At 39.7% G+C, this 27,181-nt stretch overlaps 1 protein-coding gene across 2 annotated transcripts in view; it reads right to left on the bottom strand.

The window, feature by feature from the left end:
* The window catches only part of CLSTN2 (calsyntenin 2), a 1,059,217-nt gene that overhangs the window by 309,340 nt on the left and 722,696 nt on the right, over positions 1–27,181 (bottom strand). For both annotated transcript variants that reach the window (XM_056564871.1, XM_056564872.1), the window contains exon 4: positions 22,361–22,569. In XM_056564871.1, coding sequence (XP_056420846.1) covers positions 22,361–22,569 — 209 coding nt within the window. The remainder of the gene's footprint in view (positions 1–22,360; positions 22,570–27,181) is intronic.

The following is a 27,181-nucleotide window of genomic DNA, read 5'->3' as shown; positions in this document are numbered from 1 at the left end:
CAGAACGGGCAGCGGCGCCGATAACCAGGGGGTGAAAAGGGCCGACAGCAGCGCTCTAGACCCCAGGAAAGGCAGGGGGAGAGAAGCGGGCAGCGACGGCCTCTCTCCCCCTGCCTTTCCTGGGGGTATATCGGGGTATACACGCGCACACACGCACCCTCATTTTATCATGGATATTTGGGTAAAAAACTTTTTTTACCCAAATATCCTTGGTAAAATGAGGGTGCGTGTTATAGGCCGGTGCGTGGTATACCCCGATAAATACGGTATATCTAAAGTTGGGAATTATTTTAATCGTATGGACCTACAGAATAAAGATAAGGTGACAATTGTACCGAAAAGTGCACTGCGTAGAAACGTAAACTGCTAAAAGTAGATTAAATTTTGTCCCACAAATAATTATTTTTGGTTTCGCTGTAGATTTTGTGGTGAAATGACTGATGTCATTACAAAATAAAATTGGTAGTGCATAAAAAACCCTCATATAGGTCTGTAGGTGGAAAACTGAGGTGGAAAAAGTGTTAAGATTTTTTAGTGAGGAGGAAAAAACGAAGGTGCAAAAAATTGAAAAATCCTGAGTCCTTAAGGGGTTAAAGGGGTACTCCCGTGGAAAACTTTTTTTGTTTAGATCAACAGGTGCCAGAAAGTTAAACAGATTTGTAAATTACTTCTATAAAAAAATCGTAATCCTTCCAGTACTTTTTAGGGGCTGAATACTACAGAGGAAATGTTTTTCTTTTAGGATTTCTCTTATGTCATGATCACAGTGCTCTCTGCTGACCTATGCTGTCCATTTTAGGAACTGTCCACAGCAGGAGAAAATCCCCACAGCAAACATATGCTGCTCTGGACAGTTCCTAAAATGGACAGCATAGGTAGAGCATAGCAGAGAGCACTGTGGTCGTGACATAACAGAAATCCAAAAAGAAAAACATTTCCTTTGTAGTATACAGCCCCTAAAAAGTAATGGAAAGATTAAGATTTTTTAAATGAAGGAATTTACAAATCTCTTTAACTTTCTGGCACCAGTTGATTAAAAAAAAAAAAAAAAGTTTTCCACGGGAGTATCCCTTTAAACTGGGCAAATAAATTCATTCAGAACAGTAACACTGTTGAGATTTTTTTTCTCTTAGTTTTTTTTGTTAAGATAGAGTTAAGACACATTTTAGGTCCCTTAATAGCACAGCTATTTTGTTAAAACCTTATTAGATCAACACAACATGCATTTAGATCTAGTCTCTCTCTTTTGTTTTTCTTTTCTCTTTTTTTTTTTTTTGTGGATACATCTTCATATTTATTCTTCTATATAATATTTTAAAGCATAATATATGCTTATATAATTTTGTATGTGTTTATTCCCAATTTTCTCATAAGGATTGTGTAACTGCACTTGCAAGTATTAGATAATGCCTTGCTAAAAATAAATGTAATTCGGGTACCGAAAACTGCCCAGGGACACAAGTTGAAGATAATGGATACTGCATATGTATGAACCTCATTTGCATACAATTAGTGTAATAGAAATAATGAAGATCCAATTTGCATTATGATTTGATGTAGACACACATACCTCCTAGCCAAACACTTGTTTCTAAGCATGTAGGGCATTAACACAGTTATACCTCCATATAAAATCAAATTTGTCCCATATGATTAGAAAAGAAAATAACATTCCCGATATGTTTTGGCCAAGTGGGAAAATACTGTTTATACCGGCAAACAAATGATGGCTAAGTCTGTAGACACATACTCAAGGGTTGAACATACCAGCAACAATACAAGATGTTATTTTTGCATAATAATCTTTTCATTTTGTCTAAATATCTTTTGAAGACTGTTGCATTCTGGTACTGTAGATTTACTGTCTCAAAAAAATTGTTAAAAACTGATGCCTATTTTACTTATGAGCCTTGGATTAATGCAAATAAAGGGAATATTCTATACATTTTTATGTCAGAGAATGTAAATATGATTTAGCACTGGTTTTCATTGAAAGCACCTTGCTTATAAGTGACCCCTTCTCCATAACAATGTGTTATTATAATACAAGTGTATTATAAGGAAGGAACCCCCTAAAGCATGAGAATCTGGTTGTCACTGTTACCCCTACACCCCCTTGACCTACACGCCTGTGCCCCAATATAGTGAGTTGTCTTATGTGTATGTAGTTATAAACAAAACAAAAAGAGAAAAAAACAGATATACTAAAATGCAGTCCACACCTATCAGTAACAACAATATTCTGTATAAAATATTAATCTTTTTTAGCAAAAGATATACAAAAATACATGGATACAAAAAGACACAGTACAATTAAAAACTATTTAAATTGCTCTAATCAAAGCAACCTCCTACAAAAACCTGAGGGAAGGATATAACCACCCTCAAGAGGTCACATGTATATAAATGGTGGGAACATAATACTGCTCAGTCCGTCCAAAACCCGTCCTCATGTGTAAACCATATATGTGGCAGAAAAATACCTAGTGTATAGAATCACATTACACAGTATAACATCAAGGCGAAGTAATGCTGCCCTATACTTTATAAACAGAATGAACTGCCTATCCTACAGAGCATAAGTATAGACATTAATGCAAAAGTAAAAGATGCAAACCAGTGCAGGATACCAGATTGGGATTAGACGAATTAAGGTATAAACAGGTCACAACATGTGCCCCCACAGAGCCCCACACATTCCTCAGGGGTCCCAGCAATGGAATGAGCAGTATTATTTGCCTACCATTTATATACATGTGCCTTTTTAACCCCTTAAGGACTCAGCCCATTTTGGCCTTAAGGACTCAGACAATTTAATTTTTACGTTTTCATTTTTTCCTCCTCGCCTTCTAAAAATCATAACTCTTTTATATTTTCATCTACAGACTAGTATGAGGGCTTGTTTTTTGCGCGACCAGTTGTCCTTTGTAATGACATCACTCATTATATCATAAAATGTATGGCGCAACCAAAAAACACTATTTTTGTGGGGAAATTAAAACGAAAAACGCAATTTTGCTAATTTTGGAAGGTTTTGTTTTCACGCCGTACAATTTCTGGTAAAAATGACATGTGTTCTTTATTCTGAGGGTCAATACGATTAAAATTATACCCATTATTATATACTTTTATATTATTGTTGCGCTTAAAAAAAATTACAAACTTTTTAACCAAATTAGTACGTTTATAATCCCTTTATTTTGATGACCTATAACTTTTTTATTTTTCCGTATAAGCGGCGGTATGGGGGCTCATTTTTTGCGCCATGATCTGTACTTTTTTTTGATACCACATTTGTATATAAAAAACTTTTAATACATTTTTTATAATTTTTTTTTTAATAAAATGTATTAAAAAAGTAGGAATTTTGGACTTTTTTAATTTTTTTTCGTTCACGCCGTTCACCGTACGGGATCATTAACATTTTATTTTAATAGTTCGGACATTTACGCACGCGGCGATACCAAATATGTCTATAAAAAATGTTTTTTACGCTTTTTGGGGGTAAAATAGGAAAAAACGGACGTTTTACTTTTTTATTGGGGGAGGGGATTTTTCACTTTTTTTTTACTTTTACTTTTACATTTTTTTACATTTTTTTTTACACTTGAATAGTCCCCATAGGGGACTATTCATAGCAATACCATGATTGCTAATACTGATCTGTTCTATGTATAGGACATAGAACAGATCAGTATTATCGGTCATCTCCTGCTCTGGTCTGCTCGATCACAGACCAGAGCAGGAGACGCCGGGAGCCGCACGGAGGAAGGTGAGGGGACCTCCGTGCGGCGTTATGAATGATCGGATCCCCGCAGCAGCGCTGCGGGCGATCCGATCGTTCATTTTAATCGCGAACTGCCGCAGATGCCGGGATCTGTATTGATCCCGGCACCTGAGGGGTTAATGGCGGACGCCCGCGAGATCGCGGGCGTCGGCCATTGCCGGCGGGTCCCTGGCTGCGATCAGCAGCCGGGATCAGCCGCGCATGACACGGGCATCGCTCCGATGCCCGCGGTTATGCTTAGGACGTAAATGTACGTCCTGGTGCGTTAAGTACCACCTCACCAGGACGTACATTTACGTCCTGCGTCCTTAAGGGGTTAAGGGTGGTTATATCCTTCCCTCATCTTTTTGTAGGAGGTTGCACTGGTTAAAGAAATTTCCATTGTTTTTAATTGTACTCTGTCTATTTGTATCTGTATATTTTTGTACATCTTTTGCTAATAAAGATTAGTATTTTATTCAAAATATTGTTGTTACTGACAGGTGTGCACTGCATTTTAGTATATCCTATTTTTCTCCTTTTGTTTTGTATATGGCTGGGATATACTGCTTCGCACCCTGATATGTACTCTGATATACTGTTGAAGTTAAGCCCCTGTGTTTTTGTGTTATGTAGTCATAAAAGCCTATGAAGTAGAGGGGTCATTTCATTTACACCTGCACTGTTGTAGAACATCATTCATTATAAGTAAATTTGCACTACCCCACAGAATTTTATTTTTATTTTATTTTTTAAAACAAACAAAAAACAGCAGGTTCTGTTTTTTTATACAGTAGTATCACAAAAAGGCCACAAAGCTGCATCAAACTTTGCAAGTATAAAAAGTCAATATATACAAATAACACAAAAATGCCAGTAAAAATGCTATAACAATCACATCAGTTTAAGTATAATTGTAGCAATTGTTTCAAAAAAATTAAAGGCACAACTTCAATGCAGAAATATGAAATTCAGAAATATAGTGATATTTGCCTCATAGCCACACATTTACTACTGTACATGTTTACAAGGGTAGAAGTGCACATAAAATCTGGTATAACCTGCATCCAGTAAATGCAGTTAAAATGAACTGATAGTATTTAACGTTTGTTTTAATTATTCAATAACCATTTCACAACAGACATATTCTGAAACGGTAACTAGAACTTTATATCTCATGAGTTTTGTAAGTGCATGTTTATTATAAATAGGTTACGAGGCTATATACATATAGTAATTACAACAATGCCTGAGTAACACAGTCAAAAAATGGTAAGAAAATTTGTTATTACAAGTTAACATTTTGTTGTAGTTTTTTGGATATTTTTATAAGATAAATATTCAAAATATCAACAGGAATTTCCAAACCCAAGTATTTTCTACATGAAAAGGTGTTTCCCAATCTGTGTGACCTTAGCTGTTGCAAAACAGAACTCAAAGACTAAAGCAGTCAGGACATGGTGGATATTGTAGTTTTGGAACACCTACAGCAACAATGGTGTGGAAACAATGAATAAGGGTAACAAGAACAATCCACCTATACTTTTAAAGGTACAATAACACACAGACTAATCTTTACATTAACCCCTTAATGACGCAGCCCATTTTGACCTTAAGGCTATTTTTTGCAAATCTGACCACAGTCACTTTAAGCATTAATAACTCTGGGATGCTTTTAATTATAAATTTGATTCTGAGGTAGTTTTTTTTTCGTGACATATTCTACTTTATGTTAGTGGTAAATTATTGTCAATACTTGCATCATTTCTTGGTGAAAAATGTAAAAAATTCACGAAAAATGTAAAAATTCAGCATTTTGCAAACTCTTTGAAGCACTCTGCTTGTAAGGAAAATTGACATGCTAAATAAATTATATATTGATTCACATATAAAATATGTCTACTTTATGTTGACATCCTAAAGTTGACATGTTTTTACTTCTTGAAGACATTAGTGAGTTTCACAGTTTAGCAGCAATTTTCAAATTTTTCCCAAAAATTTCAAAATCGGAATTTTTTCATGGACCAATTTAGTTTTTAAGTGAATTTGAGGGTCTTTGTGTTAGAAATACCTCATACTGGACCCCATTATGAAAACTTTACCCCTCAAAGTATTCAAAATGACTTTCAGAAAGTTGGTTTACCCTTTAGGTGATTCACAGGAATAGCAGCAAATGGGAGGAGAACATTCTAAATCTTCATTTTTAAGGGTAAGGAGATACCTCAAATGTGGATGTAAAGTGCTCTGTGGGTGCAGTAGAGGGCTCAGTAGGGAAGGAATTACATTGGGCTTTTGGAGAGCGAATTTTGCTGAAATGATTTTTTTTGGGGGGCATGTTGCACTTAGGAAGCCCCCATAGTGCCAGGACAGCAAAAAAACTCTACACATGGTACATTATTTGGGAAACTGCACCCCTCAAGGAATGTAAAAAGGGGTACAGCGTGCCTCAATACCCCACTGGTGATTGAGGAATTTTGCTTAAAGTGGGACATTTTTAAATGAAGCCCCCAAAAATTAGTAACCCCATTTCTCTCAAGTAAGGAAATACCTCATATGTAGATGTAAAGTGCTCTGTGGGTGCACTAGAGGGCTCAGAAGGGAAAGAGTGACTTTTGGCTTTTAGAGAGCGAATTTTGGTGAAATGGCTTTTGGGGGGGCATGTCACATTTAGTAAGCCCCCATGGTGCCAGAACAGCAAAAAGAAAAAAAAAAGAAAAAACACATGGCACACTATTTGGGAAACTACACCCCTTAAGGAATGCAACAAGGGGTGCAGTGAGCTTAAACACCCCACAGGTCATTGACGTACTTTCATTAAAGTGGTATTTGAAAATGTGATTTTGTTTTCACTAAAATGCTGGTGTTACCTCAAATTTTTCATTTTCACAAGGGGTAATAGGAGAAAAAGCTCCCCAAAATTTGTAACCCCATATCTTCTGAGTATATAAACACCCCATATTTTGACGTAAAGTGCCCTGCAGTCGCACAACAGTGCTCAGGAGGGAAGGAGCAACTTTGAGAATTTTGCTGAAATGGTTTTTAAAGGGGCATGTTGCATTTTGGAAGCCCCCATGCTGCCAGAACATTGGACCCCCCACATGTGACCCCATTTCGGAAACTACAACCCTCACGGAATGTAATAAGGGGTGCAGTGAACATTTACATCCCACTGGCATTTAACAGATCTTTGGAACAGTGGGTTGCTGTAGTCTCGGGCTACAAAGGTGCTGCAAAAATTAAAACAGATATCTTGCCGCTTGAGCTTGATTGGAATTATACTTTAAAGGGGCCACCACGCCCCTCCCATAGACTTGCATTGAGGGGCATGGCCGTAACGTCACAACCCCCTCAGTCTACACCCAGCGTTAGGAACAAAATGTGGAGTACCCTTTAAGTCAATGCAACATAACCTAAAAAGAGAAGTCCACAGCTCAGGTGTTTTGGTTTGTTTTTCACTGTTAACAACAATAACTGTGCCTGGTAGCTAGTGGAGGCTTTATAAACCAGCAACATTGCAGCAACATTAGAGCAATAAATGTTTTCGTACAATGCCCCTTAATTTTAAGGATAACCTAATTATAGATCTATTAGGCTAGGTTTACACAGTGTCTTTTCAAGTGTATTTCATTAGTAAAAAAATAAAAATGAACATGAATGTGCTCTATGTAAGTCTATAGGAAAGTAGTTTGCCTGTGCACACAATGGCCTATTGTACTGCTGTCCATTAGAGATGAACGAAGTTACAGTGATTCGATTCGTCACAAACTTCTCGGCTCAGCGTTTGCTGACTTTAGCCTGCATAAATTAGTCCAGCTTTCAGGTACTCCGGTGGGCTGGAAAAGGTGGATACAGTCCTAGGAGACTCTCTCCTAGGACTCTATCCACCTTTTCCAGCTTACCGGAGCACTTGAATGCTGGACTAATTTATGCAGGCTAAAGTAAGCAACCGCCGAGCTGCGAAGTTCGTGACAAATTGAATTACTGTAAGTTCGCTCATCTCTACTGTCCATCATTACGGGGGCGGGCCAGGCAGGACATTTAGAGGAGGCAGGCTCCCCGCCTCCATTGTACACAGCAGCGTGAATAGGCATAAAAGAATAAATGGAACAGCTTGGAAACTACTCCAAAGATTAAAGTGAGTGACAATTTTTTTTAAAGCTGTGCACTCATACTATAACCTTGTATATTTAGTTTAATGCGGGTAAACAGGCTGTCAGTTTCTTTTTAACATATATCAGTGGAGCTATCATTGGTTAATATAGAAAAAAACAGAAAGTTGTGTTTTAGGCAGACTGATAAATTTAGGCCAACACGTAAATAAATCAGACCACATAAATATCACTTATTAATACAATAAAATGCAGAAAGACAAGAAAAAAATTAAAGCCGCCCACTCACCAGAAAAGTTCTTTCTTCAGGCTTTATTCATGCTAACATAATACTCACATATATGTACGGGGGGATACAGAAAGGAAGAGCAGGGGGTACAGTGGCAACAAGCTCTGTTTCGCACACTCAAGTGCTTCGTCCGGCCATCATGGAGCTTGTTGCCACTGTACCCCCCTGCTCTTCCTTTCTGTATCCCCCCGTACGTAAAGCTTGTGTCATCACAACACCGCCCCCTCGCGATGTCACGCCCCACCCCCTCAATGCAAGTCTATGGGAGGGGGTGGAGCGGCCCTGCATCGCCAGTCATCAGACATGGAGCAAGGTTCGCTGCAGGAGAGATTGCAGGGATTCCCAGCGGCAGGACCTTCGCAATCATACATTTTATCCCCTATCCTTTGGATAGAGGATAAGATGTCTAGGGGTGGAGTACCCCTTTAATGTATCATTGTTTGCTCTTCTGTGTGTGCTTCTAAAATGTGGAACCGCTGGCACAATGGGGAATACATTGTAGTCAAACACTGTAACACACAAACAGTAATATCCAGTCATTTTTCTGTGTAACACTATGTAGGGTCTCATTTGTCCCTGCTCTAGGGATGTTCTGTCTGTTCTGCAGCATCTTATGATGTACCTATGAAGGAATCTAAAGCAAAGACACACATCGAAGAAGACTTATAGGTGTTCATTTACTTAAGATCTGAGGTTATGTAACTAAATACTGCATAAATGTTTCCAAGGGGTCCCTATAAACTAAGGGCGGCACGCAGTTGCGTTCCCAAAATAAATGACCTTTTGTCTTCACTGAAGTTCCAAATCACAAAAAAGAGAATATGTTAAAGTTATAACTTTCCCATTCTAGAAAGCATTAGCCATTTCAGGCAGAAATAAAAGATGTCAAAATGATTGATGTGCGTTCCATGAAATAATTTTAATCAGCAGGTTTTTTTTTTTTTTTTTTGTTTTACATTGCATAAAGCAATCCACTGTTATACTTCTATCTTTTCCTTGGATAGTGTAAAGTAAGGTTCCAAGAGCTTCTTGTTAATCACAATTGTGTAATGTATTTAACTTGTTCCAGTAAAGGGCACATCTAAATCTGTGAGCATCATCTAAACACTGGGATATCATTCCTGTGCTGTGACTTCACTATGGTCAGTAGCCCTCCCCTATAATGTCATTGTTTTCGTTAATCATGTGCAAGGAGAAAAGAGCAGGCTTCCTGACAAATGGGAGCATGCTCAGAGCTCTTCTTGTTTCACCCACACTTTCTGTATTTTATCCCAGCTGGGACATACAGGCTAAATGGACAGCATTTTGCACCCAAAAATATACATACTTTTTAACCAATGTATATTTCAAATATACATATAATGTCATTGCCGTATATACTCGAGTATAAGCCGACCCGAATATAAGCTGAGGCCCCTAATTTTACCCAAAAAATCCAGGAAAAGTTATTGACTCGACTATAAGCCTAGGGTGAAAAAAAACATCATCCCCCCCATGTAATCATCCAGACCCCCATCATCATACCCCCCCCTTCATCATCACCGCCTGTCAATCCCTTCATCAGTGGTCTTCAACCTGCGGACCTCCAGAGGTGGCAAAACATCATTTGTTGTTTTGAAACCTCTGAGGGTCCACAGGTTAAAGACCACTGCGGCCTTCATCATCCTCCCCCCCCCTTTAGTTTTGTACCCACCTCCCGGAGGCGGGAAGTTAGGGTGAGCTGGTCTAGGCCATCTATGCTGTAGGGACCGTTCAGGGGGAATGGTTAGTCATTGCGGGCTGTGCATTTTCACCGGGGAGGCCTCTTCTCCGTGCTTCAGGAGTTGCGCATGAAAGTCACTACTCCGGGGCCGGGCCCGAAGCGCAGAGAAGAGGCCTCCCCGGTGAAAATGAACAGCCCGCAACAACTAATCATTCCCACCGGACGGTCCCTGCAGCATAGATGGCCCGGACCAGTTCACCCTAACTTCCCGCCGAGGGGGGGTGAGTACAAAACAAAAGGGGGGGGGGGGCTGGATGTTTCAAAACTACAACACCCAGCATGCCCGAAGAGCCGATGGCTTTCCGCGCTTGCTGGGAGTTGTAGTTTTGCAACATCTGGAGGTCCGCAGGTTGAAGACCACTGATGAAGGGATTGACAGGCGGAGAGTTCACTCGAGTATAAGCCGAGGGGGGCGTTTTCAGCACGAAAAATCTGCATACCACATACCTACATCTAAGTAGTGTACTAATTTGTACCTGTTAATCTGTCAAGGGAGTAGATACTGTGAAAGTCCAGGTGCTGAGATGCAAGAGCTGGAACAGGTGGTATCTCGCCGGGCGGAGGACCGCCAGCTCAATGCTCACCAGAATGGGTACTCAAAAATGTTAATAAATTCTAATCTGTATATATAAAACTCAATGGCCCTCATTTAAGAGTGGAGTAGCGGTTTCTTTGTGGGTTTTAATTCCCTACAATTTATTTTCCATGGTATTTACTAAGGTTTCCCTACATTTTCCACTTTCCCTACACTTTGCTTTTTTTTACACATACTCTGATCTGTTGGGTTTTCCTCAGCTCAAATCCACCACATTTTCTGTGGAAACCTTAGTAAATATGTTGGGTTTTTGTGAAAATGTCAGGAACATGCCCCTTTTCGGAGACCACGACTCCTTTTCCCTGCGCCCATGCCCCTTTTTCGGGTTTTCTTAGCAAAATGGAGGATTAGTCGGGTTTTTTTCAATTCTGGCGAAAATTCTGGCACAGACAGAATTTCTGGCGAAATGCGACAGAATCTGCCGTACAACCCAACAAAATATGTCGGGTTTGCAATAGTAAATGAGGGCCAATGTGTGTGTATGTGTGTGTGTAAGTTCAAGCATCACGTCCAAACGGCTAAAGATATTAACATGAAACTTGGCACACATGTTACTTATATGTCAACAACAAACATAGGATAGGTAATTTAACCCTTACTCACCCTCATTTGCCAGGGTTCGCGGTTTTTGTTTAAAGTTCCATACAAGTCTATGGGAAATATATGTTACTGCATAACTTCCGAACGGCCGGAGATATTTCGATAATACTTGGTTACATGTTACTTATATGTCAACTTAAAATATAGGATAGTTAATTTAACCCTTAACTACCCCCATTTTTGAGGGTCAGGGTTTTTGTTTAAAGTCCCATGCAAATCAATGGGAAATGTATGTTCCCACATAACTTCCGTACGGCTGGAGATATTTCAATACCTGGTACTCATATTACGGGTCGGGATATGAGGACGGGATATGAGGTCGGGATAGGAGGTCGGGATAGGAGGTCGCGATAGGAGGTCGAGATAGAATGTCGATATAGGAGGACAGGATATGAGGATGGGATATGAGGTTGGGATACGAGGTCGAGATAGGAGGTCGGGATAGGAGGTGAAAATAGGAGGTCAGAATAGGAGGACAGGATATGAGGATGGGATATGAGGACAGGATAGGAGGTCGGGATAGGAGGTCGAGATAGGAGGGTGGGATAGGAGGACGGGATAGGAGGTCAGGATAGGAGGTCGAGATAGGAGGTTGAGATATGAGGACGGGAAAGGAGGTTGGGATAGGAGGTCAGGATAGGAGGTCGAAATAGGAGGTCGGGATAGGAGGACGGGACATGAGGACGGGATATGAGGACGGGATAGGAGGATGGGATAAGAGGACGGGATAGGAGGACGGGATAGGAGGTTGGGATAGGAGGACGGGATAGGAGGTCGAGATATGAGGATGGGATATGAAGACAAGATATGAGGTCAAGATGGGAGGACGGGATAGGAGGTCGAGATATGATGACGGGATATGAGTATGGGATATGAGGTCGGGATATGAGGACGGGATATGAGGTTGAGATATGAGGACAGGATATGGGGTTGGGATATGACAACAATATATGATGACAGGATATGAAGTCAAAAGCTTCCTCCTTTGTTGATTTTCCTCCCCAACAAGGATTAGGAAGGAAAAACCATTCAACGCCGGGTACTCAGCTAGTTAAATTAAATAAAAATTACATGAAAAAATGTCTTTGTCCTCTTCAATTTTGACACCATATGGTCTCCCTGCTGCCACATCAACGCTCTACGGCAGTGATTCTAATAGCGATGCCTGTAATCTGCATGTCACACTGAATAACAGTATTATTTCACTAACACAGCACACTCCCTATGCGTGTTAAAACAAAGCAAACTGTTTGACACCCCTATTGAGGCTCTCTGTAGGCCAGAAATAGCTGTTTTTAATACAGATTTTCGGCAAATAAATTAGACCCAAAACACAGTATACAATTATATCTAAATATTCATGTCCCTGACTGGTCCCAAGTTCAAAATATCATGTTCCTCTCAGTTTTACCATCTTTGAGCACAGGCGCTATAAACCATGGACACCCCACTTAAAATATATTCTTTATTAGTGATCCTAATAGAATATGCACTATATAAGAAGCCCCATATGTGGATCCTGCTACTTTGGTTCTAAACTGAGTTCTTTAATAGATTGCTGATTAATTTAAATTATATTCTATAATACATCACAGTCCTCTCTTTATTTGTATCTTGCCCATGTAGGAGCTATGAAATACTGACAAGTCTAGTACTAAGTCCTATTACTGCAGTGTACACTGTTATTTAAAACACAGTATCACCAGCCTTCCTTACATTTCGCAGGCATACCGGCTTTGTCAAGTTACCGAGGCAACACAGTATATACACTTATTAATGGAGGAGATTCATCGAAAACTATGTCGAGAAAAAGTTGACCAGTCGTCCATAGCAACCAATCAGATTGCTTCTTTTATTTTTCAGAGGCCATTTCAAAAATGAAAGTAGCAATCTGATTGGTTGCTATGGGCTACTAATCAATGCTTCCTCTGTGTTTGTTTTGATGAATCTTCCCCATCGTCACCAAATTGTGGCTGGGAAAGACTGGTCATCTCATACCATACTTTACATCTCACGATTTGTCTGGCTATAGGGTAAGAAAGGACATATCTGTATTTGAACTGAATTGTAGTATTAAAAACAGATATCTTACTATGTCCCAACTAATTGTGGATAATGGTGGTTATATAACATCATGAACATGTGGTAAGGGACCTGTGTGTCAGAAAGACGATGTTTTAATACATTGTACATTTTCTAACTTTTGAAATATGTATTTTCATCCTTTAACTAATAACTTTTGCCTGCAATACATTAGAGGTGACCATCGTCAATATTGTTACTTAGCATAAAAATAGTGTACCAAGAATTGAGCCAATTCTGATGATTCTGCCAACACAACTTGTTCTTGAAAGCACAATTTTTCAAGGCTGTGTGGGTCGGAGCCTGTGAGAATGAGACTCATCCTTGAATAGCTTCACTAGAGCACACTGCTTCAAGCTAATGTGCCATCACTGATTCTCAGATTAGCTGAGTCAATGAGAGGTTGTTGTGCTGTTTGTTAGAGAGTACAAAGCCTTAATATTTACAGTTTAACACTTGAGACATAAAAATACTGAGACATATTTACTACTGGCTGTTAATAGTTGTATGATATGGTGCCAGCTGGATTTCTTTAATCTTCTGGTAGAAACGATAAGAAATCATTTTGATAATATTGTTGTATTAATTAATATTACAACCAGGGCCGGCTCTGCCAATAGGCAAAATAAGCAGCCAACAGGAGCGCCCTCTTGATGGGGGGGGGGGAGCACCGTTCTGCTACAAGAAAGTTAGACAACCAGCATCCGAACCACTGGCTCAGCCAGTAGCATGAGGAGGAGTTTTGTTTCGGTGTGTCACCCCAGTAGTAAACTAATTACATCAGGAGGGGGCTTGTTACAGTGTGTCACCCATGAAGTAAGATGGGACATGTCAAAGGGCAGGCCAATGGGAGAAGTCAAGGGGGCGGCAAAATTAGCTTTTGCCTAGGGTGACAAAAAACCTTTCACCAGACCTGATTACAACTATTTCTCTAAAACTGAACAATATAATATATACATTTTTTGTTATCTTAATTATTTTTTATAACATAACCTGCTACCCTAAAGTCAATTGTGATATTGAAAAAGAAGTAGTAGAAGTTCACAGAAATATAATGAGAATGTACATACTTCATGTGACAACCGCTGAACCACCATCCCTATTAGTATACAGTATTTGGCCTTATTCTATGGTAAGTTTTTCATTTCGTATGTTCCTTATAAGAATATATTTCATCTCTTTTTACTTCCTGTTAATCTATATTAAATCCTTAAGGACCCGGGATTTTTCTGTTTTTTTCATTTTAAATTTTTCCTCCTTAACTTTAAAAAATCATAACTCTTTAAAATTTTCACCTAAAATTCTATATGATGGCTTATTTTTTGCATCACTAATTCTACTTTGTAATGACATTAGTCATTTTACCCAAAAATTTACGGTGACACAGGAAAAAAAATCAATGTGCGACAAAATTGATGAAAAAGCACTATTTTGTAAGTTTTGGGGGCTTCCGTTTTTACGCAGTACATTTTTCTGCAAAAATGACACCTTATCTTTATTCTGTAGGTCCATACGGTTAAAATGATACCCTACTTGTATAGGTTTGATTTTGTAGCACTTCAAAAAAAAATCATGAATACATGCAGGAAAATTTATACGTTTAAAATGGTCATCTTCTGACCCCTATAACTTTTTTATTTTTCTGTGTTCAGGGCACTATGATCACTTTTTGATCACTTCTTATACACTTTTTTGTGATATAAAAAGTGATCAAAAATGAACTATTTTGGACTTTGGAATTTTTTTGCGCTTACGCCATTGAACGTGCGGCTTAAAAAGCAGCATATTTTTATAATTCGTACAGTTCCGCATGCGGCGATACCACATATGTTTATTTTTATTTACACAGTTTTTTTTTTATTCTTGGAAATGCCGGGTGATTCAAACTTTTATTAGGGGAAGGGATAATTCAAAGGGTTAATGATTTTTTTTACACTTTTCTTATGCAATATTATAGCTCCTATACAGGGCCATAACATTGCATTAACTGATCTTTAACACTGATTGATGCATCTCCATAGGAATGGATCAATCAGTGTTTTTGGCGATTGATTGCTCAAGCCTGGATCTCAGGCTTGAAGCATTCATTCGGTGATCGGACATCGCAGGAGAAAGTAAGAAGACCTCCTCCTGTGCTACAGCTGTTCGGGATGCCGCGGCTAGCCGGGCACTTTCACTTCCATTTTTAGCCGCGCGGCTCAGCTTTGAGCGCGCGGCTAAAGGCTTCACTATGACGCCGGGCCCGCCGCGATATGATGCGGGGTCGCCGTGCGGCCCCGTGTTATATCGTAGGACTGGGACTCATGACGTATGCCTACGTCATGAGTCCTTAAGGGGTTAAAGGACTTGTATGAGATTAGAGGGAACAGTATGTTTTATAATCAGAAACACTGCCACTCTATGGACAGTGTCTGGTTCTGCAGCTTATCTCAATCCGGCAACAGGAATAGCAGATGGGCTATGGAAGATAACTTTTTTTTTTTTTAATCTCATGCAAGCATATCAGTGAATGTCATCTCAATATATATGAGAAAGCTTCAGTGGGCAGCTTCTTTACATGTATGGTCCTCCACCTACAAACTCTCAAAAGTCTAAGTATTTCACTTGAGGGTTATAAGGTTTCAGCTCAGATATTTATGTAATCGTGTGAGCTACTAATAGCTGTATACATGTATGTAATGGATATATGGATGGATGGGAACTCTTAATGATGAAGGGAAACGGCAAGTTCCCTGGGTTCTGTGTGGAAAAAGAGCATTTTTAGTCTGTAGCAGTAGGTTACTGACCTGTGTGTAGTTAGGATAGCTGCAATGCAGCTTTAGTGGGCTCTTTTTCTGGAACGGCTGTAGTGGGGGTGGGAGGTCGTTCCCAAAGTCCAGTCTGGGCTTTACTAGACCTATTGAGGCCTTTAAAACCTGCTGCTCCTTGACCTCAGGTGAGGAGAGTTTGAACCTGAGGAGTTGTTTGCCATTTTCTCCCACAGTGTGCTACAAGTTGGAGCACACAAAAGGTGCCCTGGGAATCAGGACGGAGATAAACTGGTATCTCTGCACCAGGACTAACCACCACTTCATGGTTATGTAAGGACTTTAAGCTGGAATATCGTTTTTTGTTTTTTCTGAGTTTAATGGCTGATGTTAAGCCTTCTGCTGAACTGTTCTATTCCTTCTGTTTTGTTTTTAATAAACCCTTTTGTTTTTGCACCAACATCCTGCTTGGTTGCCTACCATTTGTGCAGCTAATTCCCACAAATGCAATAGTACACTTATGGTTATCAGCTCAACTTCACAAAAGATAGTTTAATACTGTGTGAATGTTTTGGTAAAATGACTAATGTCACTGCAAAGTAGAATTGGTGGTGCAAAAAATAAGCCATAATATGGAATTTTATGTGCAAAATTTAAAGTGTTATGATTTTTAGAAGGTGATGAGGAAAAAATGAAAATGCAAAAAAAAACGAAAAACCCTGTGTCCTTAAGGGGTTAAATAAATAAATAAATAAATAAAGGTTTCATTACTGCAATAACCATTTACTAATAAAACAATAGGAGCAAATATTAGCACTAGTATGTGACTTTTTTGTAATAGTTATGTGCATTGTAGTGTTTATTTTGAGCCTTTATTACTATTCATATTGTTCAGCTATCCAATTACATGACAAAATGAATCCGTGTAAGACTGGTATGGAATCAGTAATAATTGGGTTAAGCTTATTTAATCTGTTTTTGCTAACTGCTGCTCACAATGTGGGTATTTGCAATGCACCAATAATACAAGACACAGGAAACATCTAATCCCTGCACGTACATGTATGTGTTAAAATCTGAAATTAGGTCTTATTTTAGATTAAAACAGGCTCAGCTCATATAAAAACCTTGGTGTTTTTTTTTTTGGGCTGGATAACTTTCTTTCTATTAGGTATTATGAGTAAAGTCTACTGAGGCAATTCACAAGTTTCTTCCACACTATTGGAAGTATGTTTGGTTTGCTATCAATCTTATTCATCGCCTCCAAACACAGTTTGGGGAATTAGCATTTGATGGTATTCGCAGAGTATTCTGCACTGTCCAAATTCAAAATCATTCATTATGCAAATACTGAAAACCCTTTTATTTTGTAAAAGGTTACAGATCTGGCACACTCGCGATAAGTGCATTAGCCAGGGAAGGATTTGGTTGGCAGAAAAGCTTTCAATATAGAGCCCAAACAAATTCATCAACATAACATTCTTCCTCTAATATCCAAATTACTGGACGCCAAAAAAAAACTGCTGTTGTCTAGAAGACAAGCTGATTCCCAGCTTTTGTTCCATTTGGTTTCTGCCAGAATATTATCTTTCACTCCCAAGCCGCTCTTTATGACAGGCGCTCGTTTATAAAGACAATTCAATTCTCATTTGAGATAAATTTCTCTCTGTATTCTACATAACCACCACTTCTACTTAGCAGACCATGGTGATAGCTTGTGCATGAGTCAGAAGCAACAAGCTGTTGGGCTTCAGTTTTATGTGTCCTAGGTTTATCTTTACAACACATTTTGATGTAGTTTTTTTCTAGTAATATCGCTTATTTCCCCCTTTATACAGTACAATAATATTTATTCATTACAAGGTAGTTGCTCTACTTTGGTCTTTCTATGCATTATTGTTCACTTAAATAGAGTCTATTGTCTGCACTTTAGTGGTAACCAAGGTAATAGGAGATTACATGCATCATTGTTTTTATTAGATCTCAGAATACATAGGGCTTTGTTTAGCCTTTTGAGGCAAGGTTATCTAAATTAACATTAGCGAAGTTATTGGTACTGACAAATCAACAGACCTATAGATGTACTATATCTGTGTGTCCTTATTTCACTATGACAAGCCATTTTTTATGTTAATTACAAATGTACAAATGAACTCATTTTTTAAAGGGGTCTACTAATACTTAAATGTCAATATTTTTTTTTCCAGAAGCAGCATTACTTTCATCTAAATAGCTGTTTATGGTATTGCAGCTCATCTCCATGCAACTGAAGACATAACTCACTAACAAGAGTGTAGGTGATTCTGCAAAAACAACAATTGACTAGACAAGTTTACAAGCCAAACAACCAAATGGTCACTATCATTTCAATCAATTTCCTGCCATGAGAATTGTTAAATATTTGTAAATTACTTTATTTACCAAAAATAACTCCTTATATCAGGAAAAAAAAAACAAAGACAAAAGTCTTGGCTACTAGGTGCCTCCCTTCTCAGCAAACAGCTGTCCACGCCATTATCTGGTCTGTCTCTTGAAAACGAGAGACCAAGAATGAAGTAGGGGGTTGGGCTTAACTAGTGCAATGTGCAGGAGAGATAAAGAGAGAGCCTAGGCTGTGTATCTGAAATCTGTGAACCTCTCTACCCCCTCCAGAAGGTCTATGCTGTGTCTGAAAGTTAAATCAAGACTTCCATTTTTATCTCTGACCACCGTTAAAGTTCTGGGCAGCTGTCCTTTATGTAAATACCAGTGTTCCTACTACTTTATGTTTACAATGCTGCTTCCTGAATGTAATCTCCCCTCTCTCATCCTTTTATTCTGCAGGCTTTTCATCGTCATTATCACCAACAAGTGTTTAGTGTAATCCTTTCTTTTCTGTGTTGCTGCAGTTTCTGTGCTTTTTACCTAGATAACACATTGCCAACACTGTACATCAATAACCCCCTCCCATAATGCCATCTATAATAGTCTACTGTAAGTCATTCCTAGCACATTGCCAGTCTGTTGAGGATAGTAAACCATTAACAGTGTTATTTAATGGCAGAACAGTAAGGGAAAGGAAGGTCCTGTTTGGATACTATGTACAAGTGGCTAAGAGCTCTGGACCCCTTCCCTTAAACAGAGAGAACATGAAATAGCTGTGTATCATAGATGGAACTTAAAGGGGCTCAATAACAGCAGTGAGAGCTTAAGAATCACCTTGTCACCACTCTGACCTTTTTTCTAACAAAACTATGCAGGTTTTTAAAAATCTTTTTAAAGTTCAGATACACTTTAAATGATTTTCATTTTAATATAAACACTTAGGGGGAATTTATCATTGTTGCTTTGGTAAGCAAGTTCTGCAGTTTTTTGCTTTGGTTTGGCTCATGTGTGACATTTATCATACTATCACAGGGTTTGATAAATTTGGCTCACATAAGCAAAAAAACACTAAATGACTTTAGAACACCAATGTGCTATTTACCAATTTTTTTCCCCCCTAAATGTGCTTACCCATTTTTTGTTTGTTTTTATCTTCTCCTTTCATATCTATGTATGCAAAGGACTACTTCAGATTCGCTGCACGATGACCTGTGTTTTTTGGATAAATATTAATAAAATGGTTAATGAGGGCTTGTGGGGAAGTATTTTTTTTTTAAATAAAAGATTTTTTAAACGTGTTGTGTTTAAAACAAATTTACTTTTCAGGCTTAGTAGTGGAAGCTGTCTTATAGACAGAATCCTTTACTTAGCATTAGCCACAAAAATAGCTAGCACTATTTTTGTCAAAAATGGTGCTCTGGGTCTAGGCGGTAACAGGCTGGCGTTATTTAGGCTGGGGAGGGCCAGTAACAATGGTCCTCACGTCAGGCGGTTCCCGCTTGGTTGGTATCTTACTGAGAATAAAAATCCCCACACATTTTTTTTTCATGAATAAATAAATATAAAAAAATGCACAGGGTTCCTCCTCCTATTTTCATTCTCAGCCAAATACCAGCCAAACAGCAACAGCCTGACATTAACAGGGTGGGCAAGGACCATTGTTACTGGCCCTCCCCAGCCTAAATAACGCCAGCCTGTTACCGCCTAGGCCCAGGAGTGGCATTTTTGAAGCTCTGGGCCTGTATGTAGGTGGGTACCAGGGTAATAATTGGGGGTTAGCGCTAGCTATTTTTGTGGATAACGCTAAGCCCCAGCTTAGTAATGGATTCCGTCTATAAAACAGCTTCCACTCCTAAGCCTGTAAAGTAAATTAAAAAACACAACACATTTAAAAACTTTTATTCCAAAAAACAATCCCCCCACAAGCCATCATAAACCATTTTTTTAATATTAAACAAAAAAAAATTGACCAACTCCAAAGAATTCCTCTGCATACATGGATCTGAAATGATAATAGACTAAAACATGGAAACTGGTTAGTACATTTATGGCGCCCTCCCTTAGGGAAAACATCCATAAACCAACAATTCCAAACAGGGAGTCTGACTACAACTCCCAGACTACAACTCCCAGCATGCCCTTACAATGAGGACATGCTGGGAGTTGTAGTTGCAGTGGCGAGCGGGCCATAGTAACTGCAGCCCGGTGGCTCCCAGGAATATGAAACTACACTGCAATTTCACATTTCCCGGTCTAAGCTGTGATTGGCTGAGATCGACCAGCCAGTCACAGCTCAGACTGGGAAATGTGAAATTACACAGTGTAGTTTCATATTCCGGGGAGCCAGCCAGCCTGCATCTACCAGGGCCTGCTAGCCGCTGCAACTACAACTCCCAACATGTCCTCAATGAAAGGGCATGCTGGGAGTTGTAGTCCTGTAACAGCTAGCAGCGGGGTGGGAGATGTGCAGCGTGGCACCCTGAAGATGAGCGAGCGCTTGCGAGAGATGACTGGGCAGGTGGGGGGTTGTGGGAGATGATTGGGTGGGCGGGGGGTTGCGCGAGATGATCGGGCAGGCATAGCAGGAGATGATCGGGCGGGCATTGGGGAAGATGATCGGGGGACGAGGGGTGCGCAAGATGAGCTGGGAGTGATAAGTAGAGGGAGATGGGGCATGGCTGCTTTGATATAAGCGGTTGGGGTTGGGGAGGGAAGATGAGCGATAAGAGGTAGATAAGGGGGTTTTATGATGGGCAGAAGGGGGATGAAGCATGGAGTAGGGTGGGTAGCAGGGATGGAATAAAAGAGGGAGCCCAGGTGGCGGCACAGTGATGCCAGCCCGGACTCCCTTATACAGCTATTATTTCATATTTCCCGCCGAAACTGTGGTCTCAGCTCCCAGCGGGAAAAATGAAATTCCGTTTTGGAGGTGGTGGCAACTTTTTGTGTGACTTTCGCACTCGATAAATCCCTGACCACTTCAAAGTGAAAACTGAAATTTGCTTTGGTAAGCTCTTTTGTAGATTTTTGCTTACAGCCAAAAGTCGTACAAAAAGTTGCTTAGGCGCACGTGCGACTTTTTGTGCGACTTTTGTAAGCAAAAAAACATCCTTTGATAAATCTCCCACTTAGACTGTAGACCTACTTTCTCTATGTACTCAAAGTAACTGTCCATCTTTTAACGCATTGTAGTTAACAGATTCACAAGTCTGTGTTGAATTATTTTAAAGTTGATTTGCGAAGGTTTCAGAACTAAATTTCTTTAGTCAAATCTCACTTTTCTGCTTTGCCAACCAAAAGGTTATATGATAACATCCTGATTGACTGTTGTTAATACCACTATAGAAAGCATATAAGCTTACGGCATAATTTCATATAATGCCATGTGCACAAAGCTTCTAACTACAGATTTTTGCTTGACAGGTGTCATCTAGCTTTATCTTCCTTTGTCCCTGAGTTCTGGACATGCGAATGAGGGGGCTACATGGTGTTCATGGGGGACATGCTAATGAAGGGGGGGGTAACATGGTGGTAATGGGCAACATGTTGATGAGAAGGCTACATGGTATTAATTAGGGACATTCTGATAGGGAAAATAGTGTGGGTGGGGGAAAGTGCTGATGAGGAGGCTTAATTGTGTGGAATGTGGACATGGTGATGATGTGAATACATGGTGTAGAAGTAGGAAATTTCTATAAGGAGTACATGCCGAGAATGAGGAACCTGCTGAGGGAGGATACATAGTGGGAACAGAAGGTGTAAGCCTTCCTGGTTAGATTTAATCTAAAATCCTTACAGTTGTTCTGTCAGACATATTTTTCTGCTATTAGTCATGTAAAAATGCACCAAAAGTATTTACTAAATCTGATAAAAAGTATAAAAAAAAAATGTCAGTCATAGCTGAAGGTTTTTATTATATCTTCATTTCCTGACAAAGGCTTTTTATTTTACGTAATATTGGAATTTACTTTATTATTTACAAAAAATGATGCTATTTATAGTAAATATTTTTACACCATACAATAAGTTGCATTAAAAGCACTTACCATTTCTGTCGATTGCAAATGGCACATCATTGGTGACAATCTCGTAATTGCAGATCTGGCTATATTGGGGTGAACAATCTTCATCCATTGCTTCAACTTGCAGAATGCTGTCATATATTTTGCCCTCTGTCACTGTTGCTCGATAGGTGTTTTCCTTAAATACTGGAGCAAATTCATTTACATCATTAACCTGGATGTGCACCACAGCCCTAGGGGTAAAAATTAAGAATGTGTTACAGTATATAAAATGAATGACATGAAGACAAAAACATAGAGAACAAAGAAGAATACCATTTTCATTGTACAGTATAACTTGCGTTGCCACTGTGCATCATGGTAAAGGCAATTTAATGGTTTTGTTGTGTGGTTGAAATTTTTTTTAAATTTAAAGGTCACTTCTTTACTCTGGTTCCAGTGTCTAGACATTTGTCAATACAATACCAAAAATCCTGTAAAACTAATTTAAACGACTGATGATAGGAATTATTTTTAAGTGCTTGTTCACATATATTCTGTAGACTATATTCAATAGAAAACATACAGTATCTCACATACACCCCTCATACCTTCTTTCACCTCCATTACTGTATCCATTGATGCATAACAAATTCAGGTCTACAGTGTCACTGCAGAATAAGTCCAGACAATTTATCTTATTATAAGCTGAATAAAGCATTGAGGAGTGGGCTGACCTCAAATAATGACCTCCTGTCACCCACACTAATATAATGTGTGCACTTTAAAGGGGTTATCCACCATGAGGTGATTTTAGTACGTACCTGCCAGACAGTAATAGACATACTTAGGAAGGATCTGCACTTGTCTTGGGGCTAAAGGCTATGCTGTCAGATTACCAGAACACAGTGGCTAGCTTTTTGTGAACTGGTATTTCCTGCCTATAAATCCCAGAATTCCATTTTTCTCCCTCTCAAATGTCAGCCACCCCATCCATTGAAACATAAATGAGCTGCATTCATTTCAATCAGGGTGCCTTCAGCTGTTTCATTAGATGCAGATTGATCTCTCTCCCACCAAGCGATCCCTCCACCCATTGAAGCAGACAGGCTCCCTGTCATCAGACGACTAGTGATGTCAGGTCTTGGACGCATTGCAACCTGGGAAAAATCTGAGACAACAGTAATTTTTTATGCTGTTAAAAATAAATATTGAGGTTAAAATCACATAAGAATTGTGAGGAAACTGTCACACACAGGTACAGACACTATATTATCCTCTTAAGGATGCAGGATGTACCTGTACGCCCTGCGTCCGGTCCAGGTGTTTAAAACGGGGTCACGCCATGACCCAGCATCACACTGTGTCGGTCCCAGCTGCTATTCATAGCCGGGACCCTGGGCTAATAGTGCGTGGCACAGATCGTTGTGCCGTGTGCTATTAACCCTTCAGATGCGGCGATCAAAGTTGATTGCAGCGTCGAAAATGAAAGTAAGCGCTTCCCTGCAGCTCAGTCCTGCTGATCGGGACTATCGCGATAAAATCACGATGTCCCGATCAGCTAGGACGCGAGCGGAAGCCCCATTACCTTGCTCCGTCGCGTCCGATCAGTGTTTGATTGCTCCAAGCCTGAGGTACAGGCTTGAGCAATCAAGCCCCTATTAGGGTAAAAGATTAGTGTGTGCAGTGTTATAGCCTATGGGAGCTATAACACTGCAAAAAAAAGTTAAAAAAAAGATAATCAAAATCATTTAACCCCTTCCCTAATAAAAGTTTGAATCACCTCCCTTTTCCCATAAAAAAATTGGGAAAATTAAAATAAACATATGTGGTATCACTGCGTGTGTAAATGTCCGACATATAAAAATATATATTTAATTAAACCACACGGTCAATGGTGTACGCACAAAAAAATTCCAAAGTCCAAAATAACGTATTTTTGGTCACTTTTTATATCATGAAAAAATTGAATAAAAAGCGATCGAAAAGTCAGAATAATGCAAAAATGGTAGCGATAAAAACTTCAGAACACGGCGCAAAAAATGAGCCCTCATACCGCCCCTTACACGGAGAAACTAAGTTTTAGGGGTCAGAATATGACAATTTTAAACATATAAATTTTCCTGCATGTAGTTATGATTTTTTTCAGAAGTACGACAAAATCCAACCTATATAAGTAAGGTATCATTTTAACTGTATGGACCTACAGAATAAAGATAAGGTGTCATTTTTACCAAAAAAATGCACTGTGTAGAAACAGAAGCCCCCAAAATGTACAAAATGTTATTTTTTCTTCAATTTTGGCGCACAATTATTTTTTTTTTCCGTTTCAACGTGGATTTTTTGGTAAAATGACTAATGTCACTGCAAAGTAAAATTGGTGGTGCAAAAATTAAGAATTTTATGTGCAAAATTGAAAGCGTTATGATTTTTAGAAGGTTATTAGGGAAAAATGAAAATGCAAAAATGGAAAAATGCTGAGTTCTTTAGGTTTTATGAACTACACTTACTTTAAAGCCCCTGTAGCATCGTCAAATAAAAGAAAAAAAACTGCAATACCCCTTTAAATACCAGCCAGGTGTTATGATGCTGGATGTGGATCCTACTAAACTGTGTGGCAATGAGTCGGACTGTATAGGGGAGCAGAGTCTAAGATGCCACTGGTCTTCACCAGAGCCCGCCGCAAGGGAGGATGGGCTTGCTGCTACAGGTGACACCCAGGTCGCTACCCCTGACACGGCTCGATCACACAGGTAGCTGGGCAAGACGAGGTACCAGAGGATGAGGCAGAAGCTTAATCAAACTTAGCAGGAGGTCAAGGCAGGCGGCAAAGGTGCGCAGTCAAATATCGTAGCAGAAAGGTGTGGATACACAGGAAGAGGAAGAGATTTTTAATGTATGGGATGGACCAGACACCAATTAGTGGTGCTCTGGCCCGTTAAATCTAGAGAAGGTGCCGCACGTGTGCCTTGGGAGGTGGAGGGCGTACACGCGGGGAAGCAGAGAGCCGGGCAGCAAGACGTAAGAAACGGCCGCGATTCGCATGCGGACGTGTGCCGCGGTGCGAATCGTGGTCCCAGCCGCAACGGGAGATGGCGGGCACTCATGGTCTGGGTGCGGGACCAGAGCGCTCGCTGTGACAGTACCACCCCCCCCTTTGGTCTCCCCCTCTTTTTTGAAGACAAAAATGTATAAATAAGGTCTTGGTCTAAAATACAGGGTGGGCCACTGAAATGTATACACATTAATAAAATGGGAATGGTTGGTGATATTAACTTCCTGTTTGTGGCACATTAGTATATGTGAGGGGGGGGGAAACTTTTCAAGATGGGTGGTGACCATGGTGGCCATTTTGAAGTCGGACATTTTGAATCCAACTTTTGTTTATTCAATAGGAAGAGGGTCATGTGACACATCAAACTTATTGGGAATTTCACAAGAAAAACAATGATGTGCTTGGTTTTAACGTAAATTTTATTCTTTCATGAGTGATTTACAAGTTTCAATGCAATCCTCTTCTCCCACTCTTCACACACTGATAGCAACACCGCAGCAGAAATGCTAGCACAGGCTTCCAGTATCCGTAGTTTCAGGTGCTGCAGAATGGGCAAAATAAAAATTGGAACAGGACCCTCAGTTTATGCAGAAGATTTTGTTCAGTGATGAGGCAAACTTTTATGTGAATGGTGAAGTTAACAAACAAAACCACCGCTATTGGTCTGACACTAACCCACATTGGATAGATCCCTTAAAAGACTGTTGGGACACAAAAATTGATGGTATGGTGTGGTATATGGGGTACAAAGATAGTGTGGCCATTCTTCATCAATGGAAATCTCAAGGCCACTGGATATGCGAAATTGCTACATGATGATGTGTTTCTCTCGTTATGCACTGAAGCTGGCACTTTCCCTGAGTTTTTCCAGCAAGATGGTGCACCACCACATTATGGGCGTCAGGTCCAAGCTTTCCTAGATGAACAGTTTCCTGGAAAGAGGATTGGTCGTCATGGGCCAGTTGAATGGCCCCCAAGGTCTCCCGATCTGACAACCTTAGACTTTTATCTTTGGGGTCATCTGAAGGCAATTGTCTTTGCTGTGAAGATACGAGATGTGCAGCACCTGAAACTATGTATACTGGAAGCCTGTGCTAGCATTTCTCCTGCGGTGTTGCTATCAGTGTGTGAAGAGTGGGAGAAGAGGGTTGCATTGACAATCCAACACAATGGGCAGCACATTGAACACATTTTATAAGTGGTCAGAAACTTGCAAATAACTCATGAAAGAATAAAGTTACGTTAAAACCAATCATTGTTTTTCTTGTGAAATTCCCAATAAGTTTGATGTGTCACATCACCCTCTTCCTATTGAAAAAACAAAAGTTGGATTCAAAAAGGCCGACTTCAAAATTGCCTCCATGGTCACCACCCATCTTGAAAAGTTTCCCCCCTCACATATACTAATGTGCCACAAACAGGGAGTTAATATCACCAACCATTCCCATTTTATTAAGGTGTATCCATATAAATGGCCCACCCTGTATTGTCCTGTGGCTCCCAAGACCTTTCCTCCAGGTCAAATCCTTCCCAAACCACTAGGAAAAAGCATTTATCTCGAAAAACTTAGAGTCCAAAATTTATTTAATGACATTAACATCAGAGGTACCTGAGATGGGAGTAGGTGAGATGTTTTTATTTGAAAAGCGGTTGTGGATGACAGGTTTCATGAGACAGACATGGAAAGAATGTGGGATCCGGAGTGAGTACGGCAGATTGAGAAAATAGGCCACACGGTTTAGACATTTCTTGATGTTATAAGGACCCAGATAGCAAGGGCCCAGTTTATAACTGGGTACCTTAAAGCGGAT

Source organism: Hyla sarda, chromosome 3, assembly GCF_029499605.1.
Source record: "Hyla sarda isolate aHylSar1 chromosome 3, aHylSar1.hap1, whole genome shotgun sequence".
In the NCBI taxonomy this organism is placed as follows: domain Eukaryota; kingdom Metazoa; phylum Chordata; class Amphibia; order Anura; family Hylidae; genus Hyla; species Hyla sarda.
Note: the sequence above shows the minus strand (reverse complement) of the source record. Positions and strands in the feature narration are given on the sequence as shown.